This window comes from Corythoichthys intestinalis, chromosome 14, assembly GCF_030265065.1.
Source record: "Corythoichthys intestinalis isolate RoL2023-P3 chromosome 14, ASM3026506v1, whole genome shotgun sequence".
NCBI lineage: Eukaryota > Metazoa > Chordata > Actinopteri > Syngnathiformes > Syngnathidae > Corythoichthys > Corythoichthys intestinalis.
In genome coordinates this window covers 52948817-52969725 of record NC_080408.1, presented here as the reverse complement: position 1 = coordinate 52969725, position 20909 = coordinate 52948817, and the positions used below count along the sequence as shown (strand labels likewise).

General features: G+C 42.0%; 1 protein-coding gene across 3 annotated transcripts in view; it reads left to right on the top strand.

The window, feature by feature from the left end:
- pgap6 (post-glycosylphosphatidylinositol attachment to proteins 6) overlaps positions 1-20909 on the top strand; it is a 91710-nt gene that overhangs the window by 47269 nt on the left and 23532 nt on the right. For all 3 annotated transcript variants that reach the window (XM_057856696.1, XM_057856695.1, XM_057856697.1), the window contains exon 6: positions 9854-10179. In XM_057856696.1, coding sequence (XP_057712679.1) covers positions 9854-10179 — 326 coding nt within the window. The remainder of the gene's footprint in view (positions 1-9853; positions 10180-20909) is intronic.

Genomic DNA, 20909 nt, shown 5'->3' with positions numbered 1-20909 from the left:
TCCAACACTATTATATAGCAAATCAAATACAATATCTCATTAGGTGGTTATATCTTAACACTGAACAACAGTCATGGCTAGAATTAGAGCAAACAGACTGCAACCAAATAGAATTGGCAAACCTCCCCTTTATTAGTTCTAGTATTAAGCACCATAACTGCTTCAAAAACCCAATGATAGCATGTACCTTGAAAGCCTGGTGGAGAGGTATTGAAATTACGCAATCACAACAAGCCCCGTGTAAATTCTCCCCAATCTGGCACAACCCAGACTTTGGAGTTAATAAAATTCCTATTTATTTCAGCACATGGGATGATACGGGAATAAACCAGTTACAACATTTGTTTAAAGATAATATATTCATGTCATATGAAAAAATATTACAAGATTTCCAGATCAAAGGGGTCAATTTCCTTCAATACAATAAAATCAGGGCAGCCATCAGAAGCAAATTTCCATCACTAACGGGTACGTTAGACCCACCACCTTTCGTAAATAAAATAATAAATATACATCCTCAACAAAAAAAAAATACTTTCAAAAGTATATAAAGCCCTCTCATGTAACAACTCTACTTGCCTACCAATCGAAAAATGGAATAACGAACTTTCGGTAACATTAGATAATAACTATTGGTCCAACATCTGTAAAAATGCATTTATAATGACAAAGAATAAGAACCTTCAGCTTATACAGTTCAAAATACTGCACAGATGGCATATTACTCAATCTAAAATGCACAAAATGGGGTTCTCCCAATCCGATAAATGTACAGGCTGCAACGAAGATACTTCAGATACATACTTTCATGCTCTTTGGCAATGTAAACCAATACAAGATTTCTGGGCACAGGTAACGAAGAAACTCTCCTTCCTATTGAACTGCAGGATTCCATTGTCTCCAACTCTTTGTCTGCTTGGCGATCTGAATACAGTGAATATCTCTATCCATCAAACCCGTCCACTACTACCAAGTCTAACGATAGCCAAAAAAACAATATTGTTGAATTGGAAAAACAAACAAAACATTAGCATTAACCAATGGCTAAATCTAATCATTGAATATATAACATTAGAGAAAATATCTGCCAAACAGACAAATAAAATGGACAAATACGAACAACAGTGGGAAACGGTCGCAAGAATGATGAACATAGACTAAGGATTCTCTCTCACCTGCGAAGGAATGCCACAAAAATAATAAAAATGTATACATAAATGGATGTATGCGGGGTGTCCAGGGAAGTTGTATGCATCCTTCTGCAACTGGAAACTGGACATGTTTAAATCCGAACTGTTTTATACACTCCCAACAGCATGTAATAAATAATTTTTCTTCCTTCACAGTTTAGTCGGTCAATGGGCTTATTTTACAAGGATACTCATAGACAATTTGGTTTCCAGCTACTGAGGATCATATGCAACTTTTTTTGGAACACCCTATATATTGCTTATCAGACTTGGAACAATTAAGGAACTATGCGTAAATAATACACTTCACTGGTCCTTGGGATACATCTAATGGTGTTTGATAAACCTCTTCTTCTATCAGCTTTACAGGTGGAGTTTGTTGGCGTCCTGCCCTGGGCCGTCCCGCCACCGGTCTTGGCCCCCGGGATTTTCGGCCGGGGCTTGTCTGGTTACGTCTGGCTGTGCGGGGGGTCCCGTCGGGCGCGCGCTGGTGTCGTGGGCGGGTGGGGGGGCCGCGCGGGTGCCGGTCCGGGGCCGCGGCCCTTCCCCGGCCGGCCGGGGTGGGGTGGGGTTGGGGCCGGGGGGTGTATGCGGCAGCCATGGTTCCCTCCCAGGTCCGCCCGGCCGGAGCCGCGTCTCCCTGTACCGGGTGCCGGGGAGGTGCCCTCTGGTGCCATACCGCGCGCCCCTCTTGGCCCGAGGGTGGGTTGTGGGGGGTGCGCTTCCCTCCCCTTGGCCTGTTTCCGGCCCTGTCCGCCTCCCTCGGCCGCAGCGGCCGCGGCTACCCCCCGGCCGGCGGGGTCGTTGGCGGGGCCTCTTGGGTCCCGCGGGGCCTAGGGTGAGGCTTGCTGTCCCTTGCCGGTGGGGTGGACGCCCCCTGGTCCCCGGCGCTTGGTGTGGCGCCTGCTCGGGGTGCGGGGTGGGTGCTCGGTGGGTGCGAGGGGGGTGGGCGGTCGCGGAGGCGCCGTGGGTGGTCTGGGGCGGGGATTGATCGGGGCCCTGACGCTTCTTCCGCCCTGGGGCCGGTGGTTCTGGTGGACGGGGCCACGCCCGCAGGAGCCTGCCTCTTAACTCACGCACTTCTCACTTCGGCACTGTAAATATTTTTCACCGTGGCACTTACATGCTCATACATTTCTCCGGGGAGAGTTGGGACGGGGCTTTACAGTCCCAGCCCGGCTCCCCCCTGTTTTTAATGCACCACACACCAAGGTTGTGGGATGGTTGGGACCTGTTGGGGGGGGGGGGGCTCACGGCTGCCTCCTCACCACAGGCCCCGCCATCCCTGCACCTTTTTTAAATGCACCACACACATCATACTCCACAGGAGAGCTCCGGCAAAGGGCGGTGGGACGGGCGGCTGGACAGAAACTCCATGCTGCGGTCCCACTGCCCCAAGCCAAGCTCTCCTATTTTAATGCATACATTGCACTACCCTCCCCTCACACCCCCATCACGGTGCTGGGTGATGGCTGCCAGTCGGGAACCTGGCAGCCACAGTAATAGGGTGGTAGGTGGGTCCCACACTTTTTCTATATGGCGTGGCTCCCGGGGTGTGGCCTCCCCTCTGCCTCGGCTGCCGGCCGCGGGAGTGGGTTGGGGGGTCGGGTCTCCGATCTTGCATCGCCCCGTGGCAGTTCCTGGGCGTTCTCCTGCCTCCGCCTTCCCCTCTCTTCTCTGGCTGGGCATCCGCCCTGCACTCCGTCGCGGGTCGCTGGCTGGGCGTCGGTGTATCAGCGGGGTGTCGCCTGCACCGGCGGGGGACCCTGCCTTGCCTGGGGCTTGGTGGGCCGCTGGGGGTCCCATGGCGTGCCGTGCCGGTTGGGGGGCTGTGGCTCGTGGCCCGGGTGGGCGGGCGGGGGTGGGTGTAGGCGTGGGGTTGGTGATGCGTCCCCTCCTGCCATCCCTGAAGGCCGGTTGATGGGCACGCGGGTGGCCCGGGGGACCACCCTGGGTCCCGGGGGGGGGGGACGGTGGCTCCTTTGCTGGGCGGCGGGAGGAGGGATGGGCTTCGCATGGCCCCCGCACCCCCCCGCCCGCCCTCCCTCCCCGGGCTGGCTGGGTGGGGGCCGTGTCCCTGGGTTGGCGCCCGCGCGGTTTCTCCGCCCGTCTGCGTGGCTGTCGCGCGCCCGGTGGGGCTTGCGTGCTGCTGGATGTGGTAGGGCATGCTCGGGTTGGGGGTTCCGGTGCCGGGATTGGCGATGCGGCGGCGTAGGGTTGGTCGCCAACGGGCTTACACTCATAAGAGATTCACACGATTACTGGGTTCTAGATCACAGAACTGATTTGTGTACACTCTACCCCTTTCAATCACTTAGCTTATAGTCTTATAGACACCCCCACCCCCATTCTCCTCTTTCACTGGCCAATAGGCCCCCACATGGTGTAAACCGGAAATACATCTCGCTGACGATAGCACCAGCATATTAGTAACTAGTTTAGATGTTCAATGTATTTCTTGTTGTTGTTTGTGTATGTTTCTTTTCTTTCTTCTCTTGTATTTCTTTTCTTCTTTCCCCCCATAATCCCTTTCTGTTCGCTGCTTTGTCATAATAAAAAGGTATTTTGAATGATCACAATGGGAGTATGTCAGACTCTCAATGTGAAACATTAAAACTGTTCAGAATCCGGGCACTTAGACTTCCATTCTCTGTGTCAAACAGCTGAACAGGACAGGTTTAAAAAAAAAAAAAAAAAAAAAAAAAAAAAAACAGACATAAATAATCCCCGTTTAGGCAAATATTCAAAGTTTATATGGATCGATAGCATGCACGCACTGTCCGTGCACGTCACACACACATACGGGCAGTTTGTCCCGACTCTCGGCCGTGGAGGCAATGTTGAAATATTGCTCACTTGGAACAGAGAGAAAACTGAGCATTCTCAGGCTTATCCTCAACCCATTTTTATTTTTTATGACTGTTGTCAAGCTCAGCTCTTCCTCAAAAGCCGTGTTCACTGCAAGCTAGGCGCTAATAACGCACAGGTGCATCGCTACGGTAACGACTCTCTCGCTATTTGATGACGTAATTGCTGCATTAAATCCGATTTACTGGACAGTACAGACCGCTGCGACAGTCTGGAAAAATGTGGCCCAGATCGGATTTAGACCACATACGAAAGTGACCCAGATCGGATTTGATATGGTCCCGTTCTATGCGACTTGTCACGTTCAGACCGTCAAGTTAATGTCTCACTCGAGTCGGAAAAACACGAAAAAATCGGATTCGTGCATTAAGACCTGTAGTATGAACGTAGCCTAATTAATCTAATTGGCTTAGTCTCGACAGCAATTGGTTTGCATATCTGGTATTTCAATATACTACAGTGTATGTGCAATCCGCTTTACTTTGTTGCACTGTGACTCGAACTGGTTTGTCACACCTCTGCTATTTTCTGTTAGTTTCGAGCATTGCTTTCACGTTGGGAAATGGGGGTGTACGCTAGTTAACATTTCAAGAAGTCAGAGAAATGGTGAACGGCGCAGGCTCGACGATGCCCCCTCCTTGTTAGCTCGCTATTGGCTCGTTAGCTTATTGAGCTGCGTTCGTTTTCACTGCTGGACCGGTGCCACTAATAACTGCCGTTTTCCTTGTCGAATTGCTCAAGATTTGATACCTTATTTCCCTCGGTTTTATTGTGCAGCCATTAAGATATGCTTTTTTAAGTAAATATGTCTTTATTGATTTACTTTATAGCATTATTGTCATGATTTTATTTTCTAATTGTGTTCATAGTTTGACAGTGACAAATTAATAAAAGTCAGTTGTAAGAAGAACTGTGGTGTTATCGGCGTTACCGGAAGGAAGGAAGTAATATCTACTGTGTCTGTCCGTCTGTCTGTCTGTCTGTCTTATTTGTTACGTTATTTTACTAATATGACGTTAAATGTTTTTTAACGTTATTTTTAGATTTAGGGGCACTTAATGGGTTAATTCCGACTTAAACTGAAATCCGGGTTCCGTCGCCAGCATAGGAACGGAATTTGTTTGGAACCCGGGGACTATCTGTACAATGATTTAAAAATTATGTTGAACCCATTTCTAATCGAATAGACTACAAAAACATTATATTTAATGTTCAAACTGATAAAGTATTGTTTTTAACAAATGAACATTAATGAATTTAATGGCTGCAACAAGTAGCTGAAAAGCTTGGACATGGTCATGTTTACCACTGTGTTGCATCACCCTATCTTCTAATAATATTTTTAGAGAACACAAAGGGCCAATCCCATTTCTTGCCCTCACCCTTGTCTGACTCTCCTCGGTTTGGAGGGCCATGGTAAATGGTATAAATAATGTCTCAATTGGGAAATTACTTGCTACGTAATCACCAGTCACCATTTACATGCTGTTCATAGGCTTGACTAGACAGTTTTACACTTGCGCCGCACTGCTTTGTGGCAAATGGTGGTTATTATTGTCAAGTTCAAATACAAATCTTTATATATATATATATATATATATGTATATATATATATATATATATATATATTTATCTATATATATAACACAAAATAAGGAGAGAAGGCACTCAACCTTTTGGGAAACTTGCAAGGAGAATGGGAGGGAACAATACGATGCAACACAATACAGTTTCCAAGATCGTTCTAAACTAGGGCTGTCAAAATTATCGCGTTAACGGGCGTTAATTAATTTTTTAAATTAATCACGTTAAAATATTTGACGCAATTAACGCATGCACTGAATGAGCCGCTCTCGCATTGCCTCAAACAGATTTCAATGAGGCCGTTTATGGACATTAAGAGTGAAGAGAATGCCACCAGCCGCTTGGGGGCAGCGCAGCGCCGTTCCATACTAATGTTATAGACCCTACCCACCGACGTCACAAAATCACGTGCTCGCTGTATGGTTCCGCCCACTTGTCCGTCATTTTGTGTCTGTATTATCAATGGTCTCAATTGATCGAGCAATTTATAATGCATTTCATGGAAGACGCTTTCGGATGCCGTAAACTCACTTGATGCGTTGCATAAAAGGCGTTATGTGGAAAAGCTTCAGTTTATCCATTCGCCAGATCCATATTTGATGCCTAAATCAATGTTTTTCGACCCGCTGTCTCCGCCGTATTTGCCTGACATCTGCTAGCTACCCTGAACTGTACAATTATCTTGTCCACACAAAATCAGCCTATTCTCACGAAAATATGAAAAACTTCAAGAGCTTGGAGGCTTATAAATACTTCGTTGCTGGTTGGGTGAAACAGGTCCTCGTCCACGAAAATTCGGCAGGAATCTATCTTGTGCTTGGAAAGGTGAGTTACGAAATTTTCAATTCAAAATCTTTTGTTATTGCTAACATCCACTGTCAAGTCTAATGTATTTCATGTCGTTTGTCAATGGAGTTAGGGCTTTTAATGTTTATATGGTTTAGCGATAGCACTCTCACTACATACATACGTGTATGTTGTCGGCGATTAGCCTAGCAATGATCTTAATTGTGGTTGTCAGCCCAAAACCCTCTAAATATATATTAAATGCATCTTACCAGATATAAAATGACTACTACATAATCTGTGGTAATCGTTTGGAGCCCAGTTTTCTCGTCGAATTGCAGCAGCACATCTCGCTCTCTTCTCTCCGGGTCTCTCGGAATCCGGTAGAACTTCAAGTCTCTCCGTCTTCTCCGTCTATCTTCTCTGTTATTGCAACCGACTGCCACACACGACTTCACCATTTTGATTATTAATGTTAACGAGCAGAAAAACACGTCGTAAATAGGAGGAATGTACGTAGCCGTAACAGGGAAACATGATGTGATGACGGACAATTGGGCGGCACCAGTCAGGAGGAAGGAGTTGTGACGTCACGTGGGTAGGGTCTATTCCTTCTAATAGTGGGAGAATTAGTAGTTGTGAGACGTTTATGCTGTTGCTTTGTGCTCCACACATATTTCGGTAAGTTTGCTTTCTTTTAGTGGCAATTATGTGTCTCTTGTTATATTTTGGGTAAGATATGCTCAAAGATATATCTGTTATAAAGGCGAGTGGACACAGGCGTTCTTTGGGCTGCGCCGTTTATTGGCATACGCTTCTGCAACTCCTTCACAACAAACAGAAGTATCATTTAGTGAAAGCACAACAAAAATAATATTGCTATCTCTCAAAAAAATAATGTTCACAAAAAGAAAAGCACCTCAGTGAGGCCCTATTCTCACACAGCTAAACAACAATGCAAAGTGAACTGGCATTACTCAGAGTTTGGTCACTCAGTTCTTATTATTGTTATTTTTATTCTTATTATATTAACTCTACTTTTGATTGAAAATTGTACAAATGTTATTAAAACGAAAATATGAAGAGGGGTTTTAATATAAAATTACTATAACTTGTAACTATAACATTTATCTTTTATGAGCTACAAGTCTTACTATCCATGGATCACTTAAACAGAAAGAATGTTAATAATGTCATTTGTGGATTTATTGTTATAATAAACAAATACCGCACTTATGTACAGTATGTTGTATGTATATGTCCGTCTTGTGTCTTTCCATTCCAACAATAATTTACAGAAAAATATGGCATACTTTAGAGATGGTTTGAATTGCGATTAATTACGATTAATTACGATTAATTAATTTTTAAGCTGTAATTAACTCGATTAAAAATTTTAATCGTTTGACACCCCTAAAACCTAATCCTCCTGTTTCCTTTCTTTTCATTTGGGATGGTCCTGGCAACAAATGTGTGTCTTGCCCTAATGAGGAATTGGAGAAGCAAGCTGGCGACATCTCTTAAACTTGTTTGTTCGTCTGTGTGTGTGTGTATGTAGGTGGATTTTAATATGTGTGTGTCAAAACAATGCCATGTAGCAATATGCATTTAGCAACAGATTAAAATGTGACAGTTTGATGTCTAGAGCTTCTCCTTAAGGTTGACCTGTGGAACGAAGGCCGGTTTGAACCGGTGTAAATGACAAGGCAGTTGTATTGAAAGCAAAGTATGTAGGTCTATATTTTTCAATCAATCAGTCAATCAATCACTGAAACACTTCTTTATTGGAGTTAATCATCAAAACATTTCTTGATAGCAATAAATCATTAAAAACACAACTTTATTTTAAGCAATCATTAATAAGGGAAATATCAAATAAGCACCTCAATAATTATCAATTATTATTAGGTATTTCTATTTAATTTCATTATTTTATTTTTTTTTTCTATTTCCAGAGGTACCACGACGTACAAATTTAATTTGTTCCAGGACCTGGTTTGTATGTCGAATTGGTCGTGTGTCTAGAGGGATTACCCATTAAGATTACATTATAATTAGCTAAATATCTAATAAAAACTGCAGGTATAATTACAAATAGCAATTACACATAGCAGAACAAATAAATTATAAATAGATCAGAAATAAAAAGCATTTTAATTGTTACCTTAACTCAGGGGTCGCCAACCTTTTTTGCACCACGGACCGGTGTTATTTGGGTCTTTTTTTCACGAACCGGTGTTCTGACAAATTTTGCAACCCACCAAAAATTGCAACGATGCGATTCTGCGCATGCACGTAACGTTAAACATAGCCACAAAATGCGCAAATGCAGCGATTCCAAAGTAAACACTACAAACTTTCATGAAAGAAAGGAATATTAACTTACGTTTGATCATGGAAGGACTTGTAGAAAAGTTCTCCTCAGATTCATCTGCCATGTAAACTTCACACAACAGCTGCACACCGCGCTCACCATTAACGACTTCGCCTTGTCGTTAAACATTAATTAAGAAGCCCGCTTCACAAAGATACGATGTTGGAAATTGTAGCAAGGTTTTCAACGCTCTTGTCGCGATGTCAGGATATTCCAGATTGACTTTAATCCAGAACCTCGATAGAGTTGTTGTCTCAACGTTTAATAAGGTCGCCGTCATTTGCGATCTCTCTGTTTATTCACAAACGGGTCACGAATCCACTCCTTCGCAGTTCGTGGGTCTTCGAGGTTGTAGGCTCGTCAGGTGCCCTTTTCGCCTTAAAAATGACCTTTTCGCCGTAAAAATATTTCCAAAGACGTCTGTTTTCCTGTTATCTTCGCTCGTGTGGGGGCTAATTATTTCCGGGAACAAATGTGCTGCGCCGCGGCCAAGTAATACGCTATTATCCAGGACAAGCGCACATAGATATATTATATACACAAACAAGATGTACTGCTAGCAGTCCAATCAATGGACTTCGATGACAACATTGTAATCTATCCCGTAGTATTATATCTAGAGTAGACAGAGATATTGGTGTGTTAAGCAGGGGCACAGGGTTAATTCGGCCAGAATGCGGTCGTTATTAAATTACTTTTTTTCTCTGCGGCCTGGTCGCAAATGCGCCACGGACCGGTACCGGTCCGCGGCCCGGCAGATGGGGACCCCTGCCTTAACTTATAGAGGCTGGCTGAGGCTGAGGTAGAGGCACAATGAGCCATGTTTTGTCTAATTTAACAAATGCTTAAATGAGACACATTTGAATCAAATTATGAATAAATCTGAAAAAAAAAATCCATTTGGGGAACAGAGATTTTATTTTATTTGTTTAACACAAGGTCCGGATTTCATGTAATTGGGGTTGTACTGACTGAACGAAACCAAAATGTTTGAAATGGTGCCAAATATAATCCATTTACTTCAGTTTTTGTTAATGTTGCTGTGTTTCAGTGGGCTGTAAGCCAAAAAGCGTAGGCCTGGAAGTTGATAAAGGCAGCAACAGCAGCAATACCAACTCTCCATTAACACGCAACAGCGCTACGACAATAAAGACTACCGCCTTCAACAGTGATTCAGGATCACCGGTTTTGTTGTCTTCTGCGTGTGTATGGAACATCCCTGTGCTCTTTGAGGAGACAGACATTCTCTCACTCCGCTTCACTCCAGTGAATGGACCCAACGTCAGTGTCAGAGCAGCACACCCCACGCTTCTTACATACCCTCTGCCTGCACAAGTCACCGGTGGGACACTCAACCTGCAGCTTACACTCAACACTGTGAGTTAATAAATTGCAGACACTGTTTAGAAAAAAGATGGAATATGTGATGTGGGTGTTGAATATCACAGTATCAATACTATTGCACACTTTAACATGCCCCTAAAATAATTGAGTTTATCGCCTAATAAAATAGGTAAATTGCTTTAATTTGAAAAAATAAGTGGTTGGGTATATTTGAATCTTAAAGGGACTGTGCAGTCATTTTGATGATTGTTTTTTAGATATATGAAATGTGCTGGGAGCAGTTAGTTTTGAATTGCCGAGTTATAGCAAGAAAAAGCTTAGACGGTAGGATTTTTTAACTAGACCAAGACCCCTGCTTTCTGGCCCACCCCTACTATTGTATAAGGCGAAGCGCCTTCGACTTTCCTTAACAAATGCAACCTCCTCATTACTGTGGACGTAAAGCTATGCTGATATATTGTAGCTCCCGAACCCTCAGATAGTCTATCGCGTATTTGTGTTTTATGTTACAGTGTATCACAAACGTGAGTCCACCCCTCGCATTTCTGCAGATATTTAAAGCAGTAATGTGAAGTAAGGTTGGCCAACCATGTTTTTGAATAATATCAATGGCTAAACAGTTATAAGCATATTTTCTTATTTTTTTTCAACGCAACCCTTCCAGATTCTTTGTTTAACCCATTGCAACGCCCTTGACAACGAAAATGCTTTTCTTCGGCAATCTTCAGAAATTACGTCACACCGGGAAGTGCGAGGAAAGTCCGCCATAGAACAGTATTGTTTGTTGCATTGCTTCTCGGTAAGATGCCACGGCGGTGTGTGGCGATGTTTTGTTCTCACTCAAACGAAAAGTTGTATGAGTGGCCAAAGGATAGCAGGGCACGTAAATGGACATCTTTCGTTCGCACTAAGCGAATGAATTTCACGCCATCATCGAGTAGTGTTCTCTGCTGCAACCACTTCGAAGATGCCTGCTTCCTTAACCGGTCTGCTTATAATCAAGGATTTGCCAAAACGTAAGTGTGATTTTTGGATAGATGACTGATGACTTTGTCAAAGCAGAGCTGCCAACTGTTGTGGAATGAACAGTATAAGCTAGCGACGTTAGCCGAAAGTTAACTCGTGGCAATCCCCGATCATAATTGTTGTTGCGTTCGCTAGGTTAAGCGTGTTTAAATTGTGCGTCATCTACGATCTTGTCCGAAAGGGTTAATCCACTGTCAATCGGGAAAGGGGTGTGGATGTGCATATAAGCGGGTCGGCGTCGCGGTAATTCACGGTCACGTTGCCGTAAGAGAGAGACACACCGCTGGTGAGTTTGTGCACATTTATTTGTATTTGTATTATGTATTTCCACCTTCATGCTTCAAGCATTGCTTTGCATTTGTACGGTTCGTTTTTTTCTTTCACGGTGATCGCTTGATAGCCTTCTAGTTTGTGTTTTACTGTACGAGAGCCGCTGACAGGTGACCCCAACAAGCGTGTTGCTTTTAATGTCTGGCAGCGAATCAGCGAGCACCCAGGTCACGCAGTGAATCATGGGAAATGTAGTCTCGGGACAACACTGAAGTGGTGCTTTGTAATCTGTTCGCTTGTGAGAAAAAACTACATTTCCTCACGCCATTAGACGCCACTTCCTCCCGAGAGCCCCGAGCTGTGTTGTACCGTTAGCTCCATGTGTTAATAAAGAAACAAAGTTGGCAGCACGTCTTGTGTTCGATACATTTGTATACAAAAAGCTCATAACAAGACACTATGGACGATCCGTTTAAGAGACGCTGGAGTAGTAGGAGGCGAGGAGGAGCTCAGCGAGAAGCAAAACTTTGCGGTCGAATGTGGCGGCAGTCGGCTATTATTTTGTTTTCTTATTGTTGCCACAATAAAGTGGAGAAAGCCACCAACGACTCATCTCCTTCTTTCCCCCCAACGTTTTTATATTATTATTTTTTATGCACGAGAGCTGCCGGATCTGCCAAAATGAACATGAAATCTGATTATTATTTTATTTAACGATGTCATCAGATAGACAAAAACATAAAATTATGTGCAAATGCCTGCATCTTCAAATCATGAAAATAATAACAGCCTATATCTCACCAATCTTGTAATCTCGAAGGGTTTTGTATCCATTCCATGTCAGGTAGTCTAGGCACATTGTTTGCATCCTGATTAGTGTCTGGCTAATACATGTTAGGTCCAACATAAAATTCCAACCTCCTCTTCTTCCTCCAACTCTTCAAAAACTTGGATCTCCTCCCTTGCGCTCGATCTATCGCTTATATCGCTGTTTTGAATCATTGTTTGAAGGGCTTTGTATGGCGGCCGTATGTATTAGGGATGTCCCGATCCAGGTTTTTGCACTTCCGATCCGATACCGATATTGTTTTACATAGGGATGTCCCAATCCAGGTTTTTGCACTTCCGATCCGATACCAATATTGTTTTGCACTTCCGATCCGATGCCGATACTGGCCGATACCGGCCTATCTGAGCATGTATTAAAGTTTAAAGTTATTTAGCCTCCTTACTTAGTTGTCAGACTCATGTTGAAAAGGGTTTTAGTACTCTTGATAACAACTAGCCAGCTGAATTAGGCGAGTTTGAATAACATACAATGGTTGGTAACAAGAAACTGACCTGTTTCTTCAGTGACAAACACAAAACATTCTAGATAACAAACAGAAATGGCATAGTCAGTCAGTAAAACGTGCAAATAATATTGTAAACTGTCATTGGAAAATCCCACAAACTTCCCAAGCTATTAGATGCTTTTAATGTTTCGTGCATTAGTTACAAAAATTGTATAAAAAGCCTCTCAGGTTTAAATAAACGACTATTTCAGTATCAAGTCAACATTTGAAAACAGTAAATAAAATACTCAAGTCCCCTTTTTGTATCAGCAGCTTTAAACTACATTCAATTCATTTAATTTTGCGAATCAACTGTTAAAGTTGTTAAAATTGCTCCCGTTATTCCATAATTTCCCTTCTGTCTACTTTTGACATGTGAAAGTTTTAAAACTGTTTTGAAGAAGGATTCAAGGCAAGATTCTGCCGATTTAGGAGTATTTTTGATAAAAAGTTAATTAGGTTTGCATGGAAGGTTCACAACAGCCTACTAGGGAAGTCTTCTGCTTTAAGATGGCGGCTGTTTACTAACGCAACTAGTTTTCAATACTTCAATGTTCCTAACGCAGTTGAGTCTGTCATTTTGCATCTTGTTCTATATACATAAGATATCTATTATCTCCAGTAAAACGACGTTGACGTAGTTTGTAGCGGCTGTCAGCAGCAGTCAGGTATTCTTGTGTTTTTAATCCAGCGGCATGAGTTGAGCTAAAACCGTGAGTTGGCATTGGCATTACCCGGGTCTATGACAAGCATTATGTTTTCTTTCGGGACGCAATGCGGTCAGTTTCTCATTGCGTCCTGTTAGGTTGAACGAATATACATACCAGTTTTCAGCAATTGTTTTACCTTATCTGACTCCAATTAACATTAATCCAATTAGTTATACTATACCTTTACCTTCTCGCACCTAACAATTTTGCGCATTCGTTCTGTCGCAGAAGAGACCAGGAATCAATCAGACCAGATTAGCAGAGGTAGATTTAATTCTCCCAAGTAAAAGTATTACAGACGTCTGGGTTCTCAGCTTATCAAATACACAGGAACACTGCGGCTAAGAGAGAACAATACCCAAGGACAAGTACATGGTTTATATAGACATAATGATGACGATGCATGGATACATGATCTTTTCTGTCTCTCATTGGTTGGTTCTTGTTTTTCCAGGAATTCTTCTTCTAAGAACATGGTTTCTTATAAGAGGTCTCGCACTTTGTAACCTCGTCTGCATACTTCTTCAAAACACTTCCCTAAATCAAGCAAACATCTGTTTTCACCTAGACACACTGAGTTCTTCCACTAAATTTTTGATAAACATGCCCATATATAGTATTCATATCAGCTTGTACGTGCAAGCAAGCTATTGCCTCATGGCTTCGTATTTGGAACTTAAGCTTATTTACAGATCCCCTTGGTATTTGGCCTATTAATCATTACCAAAATGCCTAATCACCAAAGTCAATTGGTGTTGGCCTTCTATTCAATTCTTTATTTCTTATTCATTTATTAAAATGCCTAATTACCAAGGGTGAGATGCCAGAGGGGGGCGAAAACCTGCACTTCTAATATCATTTTGATTATTATTTGGGAGTATATATTTGCTTGTTCTTGAAGCCAGGACAAAATTCCCCTCTCTTACCTTCCGCTAGGAACGATAGCCTCTTGGCCTGGTCATCTCTAAACAATGTATATACAATAATCAGACACTTACTCATTAATATATGATAATACAGCATAGCACATAGTAAAGCATACACAGCACACAGTAAAATATACACTCTCTTCTTTCTTCTGGATCCTCAGCTTCCGGCCCATTCCCAAACAGGCAGAATTAAGATGTTGTCGGCATTTCTGCCGTGAGTCACCAGTTTTGTCCATTGTCCTTCAATGTCCATAATTCCTTCGTTGGTGCTTAGACATGGGCCTGCCTCGTGGTATTTTCCAGTCAACATGTCCCAAACACAGTGGCGGCCAGGTGATACGAACTAGGGCGCGCCTTAATTATGCATTGGCCTTCATTCCTCTCAGGTGTAATGCCATTTGACTCAAAAGCAGCAAAGGAGCAATGTCAGTTGATTCAAAAGCAGCAAATAAGCAGCCTTAGCCCTTCAGTCCCGAAGACCGCGCTGTGTATTAGTTCCGCTTTACTTGACATATTTCAATAATCGGAATTTGGATGTTTGTGAATCGTTCTTGAATCTTCCACGGCCAAATCGCTCAAGGATGTAATGACGGCTGGGCACGTTGTACTGTGGTTTTAAGTGTTGGATGGTGCGTCTTTACTCACTCATGTTAGTTGCGTAGGACCTTCCTTTTTGTTTGGTTTTCTTAACATACTCCTCATATTGTTTGTGGTGGTATTTCGCTAAATGCTTGATTAGGTTGGTTGTATTAAAACTTCTTACAGCTTTACCACCACGCTTGACTTTATTGTGGCATATGTTGCACTCTGCCTCTTCGTCTTTGTCGTCCTTTAAAGGGTATGACAACACCTGGGGAAATGCTAATATTCCATCATTTATCCATAAACGCATGCCTTTTGAATTCATATCACGCCACTTCGTGTAATTACACACATCGCAACACCAAGAAAATGATAGAAATTAGGTCGATTGTCAAGCTAAAACGACCCGCCCCCGGGGTGCCGGAAATCTAGCATATTGTGTGCGTTACGTCACTATAAGGAAACAGTCGGCTCAGAGCTTAGTACTGAATGGCGGCGATGATGGCGGACAATTTTGTTTCTAGTTGCAGCGACGAATCCGACGAAATGAACTTTCTTCTAATGGTGACGAGGAGAGTTGTGAACCTTTCTTTGGTGTTTTGGGTTATCAATTTGAGCCCAAACGAAAGCCAATGCAGCCTAATGAAAGGATCATTGAGGGGCGCAATCACACTGATGAAACACCGGTGGCAACAGAAACACCGAATGGTTTGTTTTGCATTTCTTTTTGTGAAGCCGATACACCGTGACCGGAAAATAAAGTAATGTATAGAATAATTATCATTTATTGTGCTATCATCGGTTTTCGCTCTGCCAGCCGACAAAAATATGAATGGGATTAGAGGATTTGTTCTATATATTTTATGAGCGATAATTTATACATGTGTCCAGTCCTATATCCAATACGTGATATGTTTTTTATTATAAAAGAGTCCTCACTCTGTCCATTTCCCTCCTTTGCTTTGCCTGGGGTGGTCTCATCAGAGCCAGTTATCGTCCTCTTTCTTGATATCTCGGGACATTTAGGTGGCTGCGCGTGTAGGTGGGCACCGCATCTGCTTTCAGCAGCAATTTCTTAGCAAATCCTGATTTCAATTGTCCATAGTTCGTATAGCTTTCAGGTGTAAAATGCGCACCAGACAAAACCGTGCCGGAGGCTGGATCTGCAAAATTAGCCCTCTTAGCACTGACGAACTTTACTCATTGTCTGCGTAGTCCAGCTCTTTTTTCGCGTTCGGGAACTCATGGGTACTACATTGCAACAAATGGCTATTTGTAAACCACATGGCATGACAGGTTTGAACCATTTTAGCGATTTTTTGATGAAACACAAACTTAACTCTCTCGTCGATAAACAGCGATGGCACTTGCCTCAACCTTTTGTTTCCTTGTTATGATGTCTCCGCCCCATTCAACTTTTTCCGGAATACTTTCGGAAATGTTAGTAATTTTCGATCTATTTTCGATAATTGCTCATGAATGCGATTTTTTTGTTGTTGTTAACTTTATTAAAATTTGTTATCTTGCCACATAACGGTTCTATTGATATCTCACAGCCCCTTAGTGTTTTAATACCCTTTAAGGTGAAATGATCCCACACAGCTGACATTTTTATGGATAAAGTCTCTCGGTAAATTGGGAGACGGTAATTTTTTTCATGCTTTATTTGTTTGACAATGTTTAATTACTTTTTAATTGTGACCCTATTTGGCATGCGATGAAATTACTTCACATTACTGCTTTAAGTATATCTTTTCATGGGACAACACTGACAAAATGACACTTTGACACAATAGGCTGTATTGGCACCATGAAAAAAGTGCTTAGAAAATGGATTTCGTTCCACTGAAGTGGATCTACATGACCTCTGCTTCATAATATACATACGTTGCTAATTAGTACCAAAAAAAAAGTTCTACTCAGAGTTTCCAGTCATTTTTTACTAAGTAGCGTTTTCGTGTCAGTCTTTTTTTTTCCCCGTGGCGCAGTGATATTGATACGGCGGAGTCGTATCGTCAGTGTGTGAAGCCATTTTTGGTCATGTGCACCAATAGGAGACGAGGATTGTTGCTATGGGGTTGTAAAACAAACAACATGGCGGCGACCGTGTCAAGCTACGACACGAGCGAAGATCAACAAAAGATAAGAAAACCGCATTCGAAATTTAGTCAAAAGGCATCGAAACGATGCTATATGCATTTCTCATCTGTCCAAGGGCGAAAAAGGGCAGGAATTTGGCCGAAACGGTGGGCAACTTGCTAAGTCTTCGTGGCTACGCCAGACAATGGCTTTCTCTCCATGCTCCGTCGAAGGATCTTGCTGAAAATGTTAAACATTGCCTCGACATGGATTTTTTACGACATTGACTACAGGTAAGCCCCACACACGCCTTTTGTTGTGAATAACTATGGGAGTTGGGGGGCTTCTGGTCAGATCACATATGAAGTTAAGACTTGCAATGTGAATTCTGGGCTGTAGCGGTCATTATTATGATGTTAGATTGTTAACTTTGAGCAAAACGTTTAGATTGACAAACAACATAGTATTTAGTTTGTTGAACTGTAGTTCCAAAAACCTATTTGATAATTTTATCCAGGAAAAAATGGCAGAATAGATAAGCCAAGATCATTTGGATTGGAAGATTATGTAAATATAATATGGATGAAACAGTTCTCACATGGTTTATGTGTGTGTGCGTGTTTTTCAGAACTGAAACACCCTTCACTGACAGCTACAACTTCTTCTGTGAGACGGTCGTCCATTAAAAGATTAGAGTTGACCAGGAAGTGCTGCGAATGGACAAGCTTGTGGAAATATGGCTTTATTGGGACCATGGAAAAAGTGCTTAGAAAATGGATTTCATTCCACTACGCTGGATCTATGCGTTCAATGCATTTTTTCAAAGCCAATACCCTCCTAACTCAGTCACCAGCCAGAAATGTATCTTGATGTGAATACACAAAAATACAGATCTAGTGTTGCCGTTTTTGCTTGTTTTAAGTGTTATATTAATTCTGGCAACACGTAATCTTTATCAAATGTCATGAACACATCTACCAAACATTTGAAACAAGTATTGGTGCCTTAGTATACACATAGGTGAATTTAGAATGAGAAATGTAGCTAATTTCTTGAAGGAAAAACTTCAACATTAATTATTTGCACCCAGCACAATGAAATATATATTGAATTAAGTTAAAGGCTTATGTGTCATATATTAAAAATATCACAACCTACTATGCAATGAAATATATAAAATAAAAAATGCACACCATGATCATAAATGGCTGAAAATCAACCGAATTGCTGTCACACCCTCCTAAATCTGAATCATGGCAAAAATGGAATAAGACAAAAAATTACAGGGTGATCAAAACATTATGTGCCAAAATCATCAGGTGATACTTTAAACAATGAAAGACATCGCAAAAGAAGTGATGGACACGTGTTGAAGATAACTTCCAAGTTTTATTTCATGTTTCACAAGTGCTCAAATGTGAGCACACCCAGCAGCACGGACAAAATCAAGCCACGATGAGAATTCCTCTCAAACGTGTGCATGTCGCAGTCATTGTCTTGATTGCAACTGCTGTTCGATATTTCACATCATCAGTACTTGCTGGACGTGTTGGTATGTTAAAGACAAAGTTCATTATCCATCTTCATGGCACATAACCTATGTTATACACTAAGTGTATGTTCCACCATTTCCAGCAAATATTGATGACATGAAAGATCAAAAAACAGACACAATCAACGCGGGAGGGAGGAATTCTCATGTCAACTTGATGTTGTCCATGCTGCTGGTGATGACCATATTTGAATACATCTTTCCAAGGTAGAGGTTTTTTTTTTTTTTTTTTTTTTTTTTTTTTTATGTTTTTCGCTTTTGACATGGCATTATGATTTTGGCACAGCCTTTTTTAATCACACTGTATAGTTGGAATCATTCACAAGTATGGTACTGTTGTTACACATTTATTTAAACATGGTAGTGTCTCATACTATGAAAATATACATTATTACACATACAAATATTGAAAAACAAAAAACATATATGTAGAAATAAAAAATAGTAAAACTGTACATGACAACATTACTCCTCAAAATCGCTTTCATCAAAGTCATCATCCCATCCAAGTGTCTTCTGTTTCTTTGGAAACATTCTTGCATGCTTGGAAGCGATATAAATCAGTACAAGAAAGTTTTGCAGACATACAGGAACATCTTCCCGTGTCACAATTGGTTGCCTTTCAACTACAGTTGACTACTTGCAAAACAGTGTCAGGGGCAGGATTTTTAGTCATCCATGTCACTGCCAACTGCCCATCCTCAATGTCCCACCCATTCCCAATGGGTGAAGGGGCACACATTTTACCTGTCAGACAACGTTTCATAATTGCTGCTTGATAGTTTGCTGTCCTGCAATGTTGGTACAGAGCATCAGTTTTTGGGGGAATAGAATGTTCTGGCAAGACTGACGAGGCCATACAGAAATATCTGCATTTGGCATCATTTTTGGCACATGACTGGCCAGACAGGTGGCACACGTATTTACACAACGTGTTAAATGTTTGTAGGTCAAGTTTAAAACTGCAGCCCAGCTTTGCAAACCCAGTCAGGTGTTCTTTTTTATGACGTGCAAAAGAAAATGCTTTTTTTGCCTTTGCCATGAAAGGCACAAGCAGAGTCACAACCTGTGAATGTATGGATGCCAATGAGTGCTGAACACACACTAGTGCCAGGAGCTGCAGAGACCTTAGAGACGTCAGTCCTCGTTCTGTTGCCTCCTCCTGTGAAAAAATGCAATTTACACTGTAAATCTATCTGCAGACTTACAGCAATCACTGCCACGTCAGTATCAGGGCTTTTATTGACTACAGCTTGATGTTCTTGAGCCAAAAGGTTTATTTAACCATTGTCACCCATAATAGGTATGCAATAAAAAGTTCTACTGGATTCACTTTCGATACACTGTTTATACATTTTATAACAAAGTGGTATTGATATCTGGGCTAAAAAATTGTATCGTTACAACACTATCTTAAATAAGAATTTTTTTTGCATAAGTTAATAACAATTAACCTTGTAGTAAAGGCGTGCGTGTGGCTTACCTGTAGTGAATGTCGTTAAAAATCCCAGTCGACGCATTTTCAGCAAGATCCTTCGACGGAGCCTGGGGAGAAAGCCATTGCCTGACGCAACCACGCGGGCTCTGCACTTTTTTTCCAAATTCCTGCCCTTTTTCGCCCTTGGACAGTTGAGAGATGCATATAGCATCGTTTCGATGCCTTTTGACTAAATTTCGAATGCGGTTTTCTTATCTTTTGTTCATCTTCGGTCGTGTCGTAGCTGGACACGGTCGCCGCCATGTTGTTTGTTTTAGAAACGTATAGCAACAGTCCTCGTCTCCTATTGGTGCACGTGACCTAAAATGGCTTCACACCCTGACGATACGACTCCTCCGTATCAATATCACTGCGCCACGGGAAAAAAAAAAGACCGACACGAAAACTCTAATTACTAAAAAATGACTGGAAACCGTGAGTAGAACTTTTTTTTTGGTAGTAATTAGCAACGTATGTACATTACAATGCAGAGGTCATGTAGATCCACTTTAGTGAAACAAACCAACACAATTTTCGCTCAGCCAATACAGCCTACAATGAAAAGTAGTCTGTGTGCAGCTTATATAATAATTTATTTTCCCCTCAAAATAACACAAACTGTATACAAGAAAACCCACAAACAGTTTGCTGAAGACATGTCAACAAAGTACATGGATTACTGGAACAATGCCCTATGGTCTGATGAGACGAAGATTAATTTGTTTGGTTCCGATGGTCTCAAGCATGTGTGGCGGCAACCAGGTGAGGAGTACAAAGATAATTGTGTCATGCCTACAGTCAAGC